The 13,110-nt window shown below is 36.9% G+C and overlaps 1 protein-coding gene across 1 annotated transcript; it reads left to right on the top strand.

Moving 5' to 3' along the window:
* The first annotated feature begins 420 nt into the window (after positions 1-420).
* Positions 421-9,124, top strand: PRRG4 (proline rich and Gla domain 4). The gene is given in 7 exon segments (XM_075163247.1): positions 421-465; positions 467-523; positions 525-636; positions 3,689-3,852; positions 5,119-5,167; positions 5,883-6,018; positions 6,795-9,124. Coding segments are annotated over 7 exon segments (792 nt in total). The 3' UTR covers positions 7,024-9,124.
* The last annotated feature ends 3,986 nt before the right edge of the window (positions 9,125-13,110 follow it).

The raw sequence follows: 13,110 nt of genomic DNA, 5'->3' as shown, positions 1-13,110 counted from the left end.
TTCTTATTTTCTACAGTCATCCTAGGTGGGAGAGTGCAGACTGCCCTGCGGGGTGCTGGGCGTGAGGAGGTTGGCAGCGGCTTCCTCCTGACAAAAGGTACGCCTGGGTACGCCGGGTGGCTTTTATAACCTGCTGCAGCTGCTCCGGCAGCACAGTCGGAGCGCTCCGAAGTTTCAGGGCGTACCTGCACCCCCTTGTCCGTGATCTGTCCCCGTTAACCCGCCAGCTAACCGGGCTGCTGCTCTGCTCAGCCGCTGCCCCGGGAGGGAGGGCGGGGGACGGCCTGGTCAGAGCGCCCGGTGGCAGGTGCGGACCTTACGTAAGCAAGGAGGACACAGGAGACAGGCAGGACCAGTTTGGATCGGCGTTTTTCTTCTAGGGACCCATTAGCCTCAACTGCATGTAGGTGCTTGCGCTAGATGACTTCATTTATGGGATTCATTCAAGGTTCATCACTGACGCTTCAGAAGATTGCACTGTCATTTTATCTGTTAACTCACGTTAGTTTCTGTCTGACAGATACCACGCCATGTTTGCGTTTTTGGTACTGCTGTGTCAACTACATGTGATGGTGTTTGCGTTTCCTCACTGCACAGGGAGATTAAATAACTTGAAGCAACCGGAACGGAAAGACGGTAACTTACTTTTAACATGATTTTATGCTTTCCAAAATAAAACTGTATCTAACTTTGCTTCTGCTGAGAAATCTTTTTACGTATGTAAATAGTTTTGGAGTTCTTTTTTACTTCATTAAAAAAATAAAGCTGTTTTATACTTAATTTTAGAATATTAGAATATCTTTCACTGAAATGATTGATAATTGACTGGGGTATCATTATTAAGTATTTATCAGATCCAGTAGCAAGTGCAGATTGGGACAACTGAGCTTTCTTTAGATCTCTAGGATTATTGTCATTGATATAATCAGAATCCTCTAAGGAACATCAGAATTCCCAAAGTTTGAAATTTGTATTAAGACAGTACTGCTTTGGTACTATTTGAGAACATCACAGTTTTATTTGTATATCTAAAATTGCTTTGTATTTGAAAGGGTTTATTTGCTTGTTTTTTGAGATCGATCATTTTTCTCAATACCAGATGCCCTTACAACACCTTGAAAGATAAACATAGTGCTGCTATTGCAGTTCTTCACTTCGGGAGGGAAGTGGAGAGGAATTGAGGTAAAAACAAATGAAGTTCCCAAAAAGGACTCAAGCACTAGGATGCTAAGCCATGTGATACTTCACATTTAAGCATCAGAGCTTCAAAAAGGAATTTGAAACTTACCTATCCAGTTTCCTCAGTGGATAAGGAGTGCTGAAACCTTAAGGCAGACTTTAAAAAGTCATCACATTGAGCAGGAGGCTCCTTCAGGGCAGTATGTTGAGCAGAAAACATGGCTAGCAGAAAAATGCTTGAGACGGGTTATTCATTAAAATCCATATTGCTCTGGGGCATGAAATGTTGGGCTGCCAGGCTGCCTCTTTCCTGTGAGTTCACAGCGTAGAGCCCTCTCCTGACAATAGGCCCAGATCACTCCTTTAAAGACAGAGTTGGAAAGAGAGAGGCCCAACTCTTTATCCAATCATTTAGCAAGTAGAACCGTTGCCAAGACTATGGGATACCTGCATGGAGAGGTTACCCCTTCAGCATTTTCTGAACATCTTTTACCAGCAGAGTTACTTTATTCAGCACATTGTGTGGCTGCATTTTTAATCAAATGCTAGGCATCCTAAAACTGGATTTACCATTTTGTTGAACCATGGCTTAAGGACTGCAGAACTGCATTCGGTTGCCTCACGTATAGGAGAGAATTCAAATCCATCTGTTTCATTCTCCAAATACTATCTTAAATCACCAGGTTGTAGGTAATTCGGAGATGGAGGTAGGTGTACTTTGACTATGTCCTACAAAATGAAGAAAGTGCAGATAAATGGATAAAGACTCTTCAAAAGAGAAAAGGAGCATGTATCACTGGGAATTAGGGGTCCTAGGCTCCAGGCAGCTCACCTATGCATTCCATGTTAATTAAAATGCATCAATTATCTTAGTTAATTCAGAAGTATAGCGAATACTACTTGCATGGTAAGGAATGAAACACTACTGAGCAAAACCGAAGATCTCTGTTTCAGAAGATTGAAGTTATTATCGCAATTTGCATTCAACCGAGATATTGATAATATTTTTTTCCATGTAATTCTTTTCCCTTTCCACTTGTGGGTTTGGGGGATCTTTTTGGATTAAGTCCTTCTCTCTGGTTACTCTTAGATATGGCATAAATATTTTAAGCTTAGATTTTCTTGCAATTACTTTAGAATAACAAATTTTCCTTCCTACACAAATGTGTATGCATATGTGTGGCTCCTTCAATATATACTGTAACATTATATAAATTATATAAATATATACTGTAATATCCCTTCAATATACTATAATAGTTAAGACATAAACAACCAATATGCAAGTTACACTGCAGTTTTCTTAGTTTTCAGAGAGCAAACCATTTTGAGATACCATTGCAAGATCTAACAGTAACTATTAGGGTAAACATTCCTGAATGATGTGATAATCTTGCCAAACAAGCTAACAAGAACACAGAGCTAATTTGTAGCTGAATAACGTTATTCTGAATCTCATCTCCTTTTTTAGCTGTCTGGCTTGGTATGTAACAATGCTGTTTCTGCATTATGCTTGCAAAAATAATCCTCTAGTCATTTTGCTTAACGAAATAGTCTGAATTTCTTGGAGTACAGATTAGGCTTTCACTGAAAACCAAGCCAGAAAACTAGTTCTGTCATATAAAGATTTTTTTTTTTTTTAAAGAAGCCGTAGCAAGAGCAGGCTAAAACTTGACTATGGAAAATGCCTGGTGAGAAAATGCATTCCTGTATTCCAAAGCCTTCTATAATTTCACTGAACTCTCCTGGAATCTCACCTCACAACGTACAACATGAGGCCTCATGGAGCCTGTAATAAGCACAAAAGAAGAAAAGAATTAAATGTCTTCAGAAGTGCCTGTTGTCAGTAAAACTTCTATCACAGACTAATTTAAAACAAATAAACTTGGCAATATGCCAACCTTTACATAAAAATTGCTGCTACGATTGTGGAAAGAGAATAAATGCAAAATGAATAGGACTCTGCTGCCATGACTTAAAATACGAATTCCATAAACAAAATTTGGAACCCAAAGATACCAGAATATTGATAAATGTCTATTGAGGATTCTTTAGAAGGAAGAGTTTTTTGGTTTTTTTCCCTTTTTTTCCACCCTTGCCTCCTTTCTCCAATAGGTCAGTGTCTTGCTGGGTTTGCATCCGACTGAATTTCTGCTTTATGTGACTATTACTTTGTTCTTAAGAACTCCAGTAAAAAACTTATGCCCACATCCCAGAGGGATAATACCACAACTTAAACAACAGCTGTCATGAAAATCAAATTCTCTTGGCCAGTATAAGGAATAGCTGAAATGCTTTATGAGAAAGGAAAATATGTTTATTTTATATTGCATAGTTAGAAAAGTTAGCAGTGAAGACGACATTTTAGGAGGAGACCTTGATGTTTCTTTCCCTGTATGTAGTTGAGAGATGCTAGGGGAAGAAGGAGTCTCAATATGCTCTGTTAAGATATTAACCATCCTTTAAAAATACCAACTTGTTTTAAATCAACTTGATTTTTTTTTGTTAGTGTTCACATCAGAAAAGGAGGCCAATTTATTCATTGGACGGCATCTTCTGAATAACAGATTTGATTTTGAAGCATTCACAGCGGATAACCTGGAAAGAGAATGCTTTGAAGAGCTGTGCAATTATGAAGAAGCGAGAGAAATTTTTGAAGACCCTGATAAAACGGTAGCTGTTCAAACTAAATTTAATATACTGAAGGAGATTACTGACTAAATCATTACTGTATCTAAATACTGTAGCCCTTCTGAAAACAGCACTTAAAATGATTGCTTATTTTACTGTAAAAGTAGAGGCCCCAATTAGATGGGGTTATTGCTTTAGATACACAGTGAATACACCTGAATGTGTACTATTGTCTTAAAGACTTTAGATAAGGGCTCCAATTCTGCAAACAAATATAAATGAAACTTCAGACGTACTGCTTGTGGATATACCTATATGTGTTTTCAGAATCTCTTTTTTTTTTTAGTAACTTCTCAGCATCCAATTTGAATGTGTTCCACATGCTCTATGTATTAATTGGCTGATTGTGTCCTTGTGTCATGCCAAAGAAGTGTTTTAGAAAAGAGGAGTATGGAGCAAATTCGCAGTTCAGCTATTGCTGAGTATTCCTATAGCATTATCTTCTAAATCGCTACTTATATACAGCTTGGAAGAAACCTGGTATTAAAAAAAAATATATAAGAAAGCTTTCAGCCCAATTATGGAACGTTATGATTGTCTGAAGACTGGCTCTTGCTGCATGCAGCGAGAATCTCTTTGTGATTTTAGGTGTGCTCTGCACTAACCTGCAGAAAGAGCAAGGAATATACTCCTATCCTGAAGGCAGAAATGCTAGTTTGCCACTGCTAGCATTTTCCTAAGAAAAAGGTGCAAGTGTTAAATCAGAATCTTAGAGTCTTTTGCTGGGTAGCAAAAGTGGAAATTATAGCTAAACACATTTAATGCATAACAGTCATGCAACATGAAGGTTTTTCTCTTAAATGAATCCCATTATTTTTCATAGGTGATACGAATTCAATTACTGATATGAATTCAAATACTGTTCATGCAGATGTCTGATTCTTAAGAACTTGGCTTTGCCTCATTAATACTCTTCTGTAGGGATTAATTGTAAGCATTTTTTTAGTGTCAGAATATATGCTAACTTCTACTGTAATCAGGCAGAAGTATGCGGTAACATTGGACAATTAAATGCACTTTTCTTTTTCACCAGCTGGCATGTTCTTCTTTGTGAAATTGTAATTTTTATGCAAACTTGAATGTATGAGAAAAATACAGTGGGATAAGCAAGTACAGATCCTTCAGCGGGAGTTGCTTCTGTTTATGCCATTGTTAAATTTTGCCCACAGTACCATATTAAAAAAAAAATTGTCAATAAGCCTGCCAATTATGTAGCTCATATAAATCTGATCTTTTGTGTTTTTATAGATGGATTTTTGGAAAGACTATTCAACTAAAGGCCCTAAAATAAAAATAGGTAAGTCATCTTTTTATTCTTTTCTTATATTGCAATATTTTGTTTGTTTTAATAGTACGTTCTTAAAAATACACCATGCATTGTTAGCAAAATCAGAATTGATCTTTTTACTGAAATTTACTGTGAACTGTGCAAGTAAATTGCATTATCTGATACAATAAAACATACTCACTGAAGCATCTTACTCACAGTGGGATCCATTACAAGTCTGTAGGTAAAAACAGTATGAATTTTGTTGTCCATTTCTTTGTTTTATTACACAATCGGTAAACTTTGCAGTAATTCTGTAGATGCTTCCTGTGGTTTTGTTTTGTTTGTCCCACCCCCTCCCCCCCCCTTCTTTAATAGTCTGATTCAGGTTCAGAGTAGTCTTATGCCAGATGTTTTATTAAAAAATGGTCAGTATGACTTGAAGAAGGATCTGCAGCTTGATCAAGGTCGCAAGTACATGAAGTAATATTTGAAAGGCATTAGAAGACAAACTTCTCAACAGTTTTATGTACAGAAAAGGGAATATCTACTCACTTTTGCTTTAAGCTAAATGTGAATGGTATTCTTCGGGTGTGTTGCACAGATATGGCTTCTCACCACAAGCTAGACATTTGTGGAAAGGAACAGCTTTATAGCACAGCAAAATTAGTATTTCACAGTGAGTACTGTATACTATGTAGATGGAAAGAACGCATAATGAAAATAACTAATGTTTTATCTTCAGGTGATGAGACACTACGAAAGATTAATGTTACAGGACTTCTCATCAGTCTAGTTGCTGCTGGAGTGCTGTTAGTTATAATTGTACTGCTTATCTTCTACTGCTGCAAAAGTAGATGCAAATCAAGGCAACCACCAGGGTAAGGAATTTCATTGCCTTAAAAAAAAAAAAACCCACCAAAACAAACTCTTGCTTAAGAGTGGAATTTAAAAATCACTGTGGGTTGGTCTAACTGTATTCTCAGAGAATCCAACGGGAGTTCTAGTTCTTACTTTCCTGGAAGCAAAGTTAGGTGAGCACTAGCAGTAGTTATGCTGAAGTTAATTAATAACACAAAAACATAAAACACTACTTGCATGGCTGATGTACCTTTGGGGTTTTTTTTTTGTGCGTGTTCTTTGTTCCAAAATATTCTTACTAAAAAGATGGAATAATTTTAATAGGTTGGGGCCTGCAATGGAAAGCCTAACGTGTTCTGTTCGCTCTTTAAAGTAGGGTGTGTGCTCTTCATGGCATGTACTCTACCTCAGATGTGAAATGAAGTAGGTTGGAGGAAATGCTTCTCTACCAATTCTCTAGCCCTCGTTCCTTTATCCTAAACTTGAAAAGCATACAAGAGGATTCTGTGCTTCCCCCTCCCTATAAATTTCACATTAGTGAGCTTTTCTTACCCTATGGTTTGGAGAGAGTATTTGGCTTCTGGTCTTTATGATCATTGAAGGCAAGTGTTTTTTTGGTGGGGGTTTTTTTTTGTTTGTTTATGGGTTTTTTGTTTGTTTTGGTTTTGTATGGGTTTTTTGTTTGTTTGTTTGTGGGGGTTTTTTGTTTGGGTTTTTTTTTTACAACTAAGACTTTATATTCTTTCTTCCCTTTAAAACAGAAGCTGCCACTTATAATGCTGTTAACTTTGTTTAGGTACTTGGATTATGTAAGAAGTAGAAGACGTAATTCATCTAGCATCTTCAGAAGGCATGAAGAATTTTCTTTAAACCCACTTCCTCCCAGAACTGATGATTCAGGACTACCAACCTATGAGCAAGCAGTTACTTCAGATGGACAATATGATGTGCCACCACCCCCTTATCCAGGGCCCCCAAAAGGGGCACGGGTGTTTAAAAAGTCTATGTCTCTTCCTGCCCCTTAGCCACAAACCTCCTTCTGCGGTAAGGGGGGATTACTGAAACATAACATACTTTTTTAAAAAGTGCGTGCTACCTTGCATATTGCAAGACAGTTTACAAAAATGTGAAAGATCTTTAGCACAACTAGGAACAAGTGAAAATCCCATTTGGGAAAAGAGGTGATCTGTTGCAAAGGCTGCAGGACTATTCTTTGCACAAGGTTATTGCACAAAGAGAATGGAATGCATAAAGAATACGTCCTGCGCTGCCACCCTCTTCCATATGCACTTTGAGCCATCCCATCATACTATTGATGTTTCATTAATAGTTTCATCTTTTCTTTCTTTAGAAGGAACAGTACTTTAATTGGTTTTATTGACACTAACTTTTTTGTGACTATTCATACTTTAAACACCATAAGAAGTCTACTTTGTTGTTTGATATATTCATTTCATTGCTGTGTGAATTTTATATTCATTCTAGTAATAGATTTGAGTATGAAAATTATTTCATTATTTGATCTTTCAAATGTATATATATTGCTGCTTCTGGATTACACTGGTTTGTTTTAGACATTGCTGGTTAACACACTACTCAATTTGTTGTATTTTTGTGATTATAATTTTGGATGAAAAGGAACGATTAATTGCATGCCACATTACCCATTCAGACAAAGTATACTTTTATCAAATGGTTTTGGTATTCACTTCGACCTGGTATTTAGTGCTGAACAAGTAGAGTATTATGGGTCAGGGGATGTTAAGCAAATAGCTAGAGATTTGTCCCTTGTTAAAAAAGTACCCAGGTTTCACAGATAATACTTCTCTTGCAGTTTAAAAATTTGAATGTTGAGAACGACATTTAGCTTGTGGAATCAAAGACCAAACTACCCCACAGAAGCACTTTGCATAAGTATGTATTGCCCTACTGGGATGACAAAATGATACTTTTAAGTAGAATGAAACATCATACTAGATAAATAACCAGTATCCACAGAGCAATAGTCAAGAATTTCAGGGAGTTACTGGTTAACTGTATCAACACAATTTCTGTATCTCCAGTTGTAGCCACCCTTAATTTTACGTCTGATTAAAATATCAACCCCCAGCATTTTATGGCCTACAGATCTTGCTGAGCAAGTCACAGACCAACACTGCTGTCCCTTTACCTCCTAGTCAAATGGCACCGTAGTGGAAAAGGCTTCCCCTAGCCGCAGGAAGCCGTATTAGAGGGTCTCACAGGCAACATGTCAAGCTGGTGTTTTCTTGTATTACAGTAGCTATATAGTTGGACACAATGACGTTTTTTAAGCAGCAACGAATTCCAACCCCCCCCCCCCACACACACTCCCATTTGGCCAATGCTGACAGCAGCAAGTGGTATTTTCATTTGGTGCCTAAAATGCACTTTATATTATAAAGGTTGAATATTTATATGTAACATTTCATTGAGTTTTATTTTTTTTAACATGCTAGAACCTACAGTGCTATTGAGTGAGATGCAGAGGATTGCTATGAGATTTTTAATCTGTAAATGCTTTTGTAAAAAAGAAAATGCTCCAAATCTTGCAATATAAAGAGAGTATATTGAAAATGCTACATAAGGAGGTCTTGCCCTTTGAAAAATACATACAACCCAGCTGGTATCAATGGACATTGGACCGTGTTCTTATTCCTAAAGCTTCAGCATCAGATTTGGCTTTTGACAAATCACAAACCTCTTTGCAGCTTCTTTCTTACTGAGAGATGGGGGAATCCTCGTGTTAGGATAGCTTCACCTGACTTTTGCCCTACTTGTAAAAGCATTTTGAAGTTCTTGGAGGTTACTATTCTGTAAGACTGAAATAACTCAATTGTGTGAGATCACTGTTGATAACCAAAATACAGATTTATAATGAAGCTATGGAATTACAAGCTTGCAAAAACATTTCTCCTGTATTTCCTTTTCATTTAGCTAACAATTTTAAAATTTGTTAATGTGCATCTTGAGCTATAGAGCACACTTTTCTCTAGACTTTTCCAGGGACTCAAAAATGACTAGTTTAATGGGACCGACAGAAGCACTTTCAAGGAAAGGGATTTCACAGGGCTTGTGAGAGTTCAGAGATGCTTTAATGTTACTACGGCAATGTTCGCATCTGGCAAAGTCATATTTTAAATAAACTACTGAAATTGTACAGAAACCTACTTAATCACTTGAAATTTGATTCTTCTACTATTCCTAGAAATCATTTGCAAATGATTCCATGCAAAGCAAGCAAAAATCTTGACCTTCACAATTAATAAAAAGCCTTAAGATGGTGTAACTGTTAAACATCAATGCTGTAGCTCTTTAGGCAGTAAACTGCACCTTCTGTAGGGTATAACACTTCAAATGTACTCAAAGAATCTGCACTTTAGACCCTGAAGATCCTCAAAATATGCAGTGATTGACATTCAGATACTGGTTGCATGTAACATGACAATTTGCAAAACACATTCTGCTTATTATAAATAAGGAGCAAAGTTTAAAATTTAGTTGAACATAATGTAAACTTACCTCTCCTTGTAAAGGGAGAAAATTCCCTTGAATAGAAGTTGTTTGCGTTGAGTTTGTTTTGTTTCTTTCATACATTGATTCCTGGCCCAAGACACTCCTACCTTTTATCTTGTCTCTTTTTAGAATTTCTGATTCATCAGGATTAGCAGAGGAAAAAATCAGCAAGAGGTAGGGTATGGTGACTTGAGCATTCAGAAGTGTTGCCACATTTCCAAATTTTACATGCAGTTTCCTTTGAAAATGCAGTTGCTATTAGAACATAGAAAACAGCAAATACAAGTGTCCTTAGGTGGGAGGAGGAGGTAGATTTTGAGGAGCAAAGCAGCAGCAAGTTTCATCTAATTTGTGTACAGCTGTAAATCATCAGTGTTTGGACTTCTGGACTGTCTTTCAAGGGCCAGTAGGAAAGGCAGTGGACTTTAAGTGAATTAACAGAGATCTACTATGATAGTTGAAAACAGAAGTGTCTAAACAAAACACTGGGAAAAATTACGTAATTCTTAAATTCTGTTTCAGAACAGGTTTAAACATGTCACACTAAATGCTGCTAGCCATTGCCTTGAAGAATTTTCCAAAAACTTCCTGTGTTGCCCTTTCAGCATCATACAAGCTTACAGCATGCAACTTTTTAGAAATAAGGACAGATTATTAGTTGGAGCAAATAACTGAGGGTCAGAAAGGTGGCCTCTGGCTCTGTCGACTGAAAAATATATCACTTAACCTGTTTTTTGCTTCAGTGAAACAAGAAAGCCTACTATTTGATTTATCAAATACTCTGATGAATAGTATTATAAGCAATATGTATTTCTGTTTTTTTGATGACTTCATTAGAAGAGCAAAACCAAAGTACCAAATGGAAGTGCACTGCCTCGCCACAGTTCATCAAAGTGTGAGTCATGAAGCATTCGATTCTGGTCCTATCAAAGTCTATGGCAAGCTTTTATTGGCTTCAGCTGAACTGGGATTGGAGCCAAAAATGAAATAACTGATGACTTCAGGTAATAAAAAGTACAATGCTCTGCCAAATTATTTACCACAATGCAGTTGCCAAACCTGATTTAGAGCATTTTATTGTTTTAATGATGCCTACTTATATTAACTAGAATGTTTGAGGCTGATCTGCCCTTAAAAAGTATACTTGAAGTTTGGAAAGCATAGGAAAATTCCTTGTTTTTCCTCAGATTACCAGCCATGAATAAGCTACATTAATTACGGTAGGAAGTTATTAGCAACACTGTTTGATTACTTTGATCAACAGTACGGGTTCATTTAAACTTTTTTTTTTTTAAACAAACAAACAAAAAACCCAACAAACTTTTCTATCTACAGTCTCATCTGCCAACAAAAGTTTTATTGCTGCTACCCTCACTTGTTCCATTGATGTAGAGAACAGGAAGGAAACACCAGGTTTAAAAGCCATCTTTCAAACACTTTGAGCTTGCTCTTTCTATACTGTAAATGTCTTTCAATTAATTCCTATCACATACAAATTTATCACTATTATCATTTTCACAGTCAAGAACTTGGATGTATTTTCCTCTCAAAAATCTTAAGCACCTCTTCCCAAGTACACTGCTCTCTATTCAGGTGGTAACTTTTTGACTGTTTCCAGGCATTTCTGAACTGTGTAAACAGTTCTTGTTACTTAATCTTATGAACATATTTCCTTCTACTCATCTGACAGAGCCTTTTGAATGCACTTGTCACTGGTTATATTTTAATTCTAACTTTGATGTTAAGTGCTGTCATTTTGGTGGAGGAGGGGTAGCAGTATTTTAAACTCTGCTAGTCTCTATATTATTTTGCAAAATAATTTGCAAATAAACATTTATACAGGTTAATCATAGCAAAGAGAAAATGCTAATTCAGCCTATGATAAAAAGTTAAAAAAACTCTGACAACCCTTTTATTTTTTTTAAATGAAGTTGGTAACTGCATGCACTCTTCTTCAGCACTTATCGACAGGGAAAAAGGGTCATGGTTTGTTTTAACACTGGGAATTTCTGCTCTGGACAGAAGCTTCCTACTTCACTACTCTAGTTCACTTAAGCATCTGAGGTTCTGAACCATGAACTGCAGTCACTGAAGATGAAGTCTTCAAGACAAACAAGCCAACTGAAGTAGGTGTTGTACCCTTCCATCTTCCTTGACTTTCACCAGACCTTTGTTGAGAAGATTTAACACAATAACGTGGCCAAAAAATATCCACTTTCTTAGGGTCAGTGAAGTGAGCAAGATCACTCCAGTAAGGACCAGAACAGGCATGCATAAGCAATGTGAGAAGCAGGACTTCCTCGTTTAGTAATGGTGACTTCAACCTGAAGTGAAGGTATGCATCGTGCAATGAGGACAAACTTATGCAGAGAAGCAGGAGGGACAGAAGAGGGCAGCTAGATAGAGCAAATACTGTAGCACAGCGAATTACACTAAATTAAGTCACTCTTGTTTTGCCCACTGGAAGACAACAGTCAGATGTGTGCTTTTTCTCCCAACCACACAAGATGAGCTGAGCCAGCTGGCTAGAACTCCCCAAAGAATACCAGAATCTCCTCCTATATTTGAACATCCAATTAAGTTTTTTAATCAGTCAACTGAACTGAGAGTTGGAATACAGCTGGTGGGGTACAGATTCTCAGTAAAAGTCTTGGGAAAATAGGATCTCAGTTCTTTGGAAAATGTCTTTTATGTCATCTGTTTATTATGACTTTAGCTATACAGTTCCTAGCTACAAATACAAAAAAAAAAGGGGACATTTGTACCTACTGGATTTCAACAATTCTGAAAATTATGGGGAAGTTGAACAAATTTACAGCATTCTGACACTACTTACTTTCTTTTTAAAAAAAAAGCTAGCCAAAACTCAAATTAATAAAATTTCCCATCTAACTTTTAAACTCTCTGTCCATTTAATAGAAAGCCAGCCCATTCACTTTGAAACATCAAAAACAATTACTGCAAAACTGTCCTGACTAATTTGGCAAAATACTGAATGTCAGCAGAAGACTAACTCCAGCTGGGAACAGCGGGTCCTATGATGTACCAACAAGGGAAGCAATAGTACTTCCATTAGTGTTTAAAATACAATTTAGTTTGCTGTTGACCCCTGTGGGAGCAGCTTCCCCGTATTTTCACCAGGTGGACACCATTCCTCTATTTTACCATAACATACATTATCTTTGTTCACAATGGCAACTACACTAATTGCTTATATGGAAAATAACAGAACAGTATCAAATGTATTTTGGCTATTTTTGAAGCAGTAAATTTTGTCCATGTTGAAAATACATATAACTACATTAACTACTTTTGCTTTACATTTAACATTTCATTTCCTTCTGTTCCTTTTTTTTTTTCTTATTGTTCTACCTATAATTTGCTATTGAACTTTTTTCCTTCTCTGTGTCTATTCATAATCTGCTGTTGCACACACTCGCCTGTTTGCTGCTAATTTTTTTTTTTTTTTCTTTCCTGGACATGGTTCCCAAGCACTTGGTCCCCTCCCACTCTTCTTGCACAGCTTCTCTAGCCTTTTCATAATGATTGCAAGGTCTTTAGCTCCTCCTTTCCCTCCT

The sequence above is a fragment of the Calonectris borealis genome, chromosome 14, assembly GCF_964195595.1.
Source record: "Calonectris borealis chromosome 14, bCalBor7.hap1.2, whole genome shotgun sequence".
Taxonomy (NCBI): domain Eukaryota; kingdom Metazoa; phylum Chordata; class Aves; order Procellariiformes; family Procellariidae; genus Calonectris; species Calonectris borealis.
Note: the sequence above shows the minus strand (reverse complement) of the source record. Positions and strands in the feature narration are given on the sequence as shown.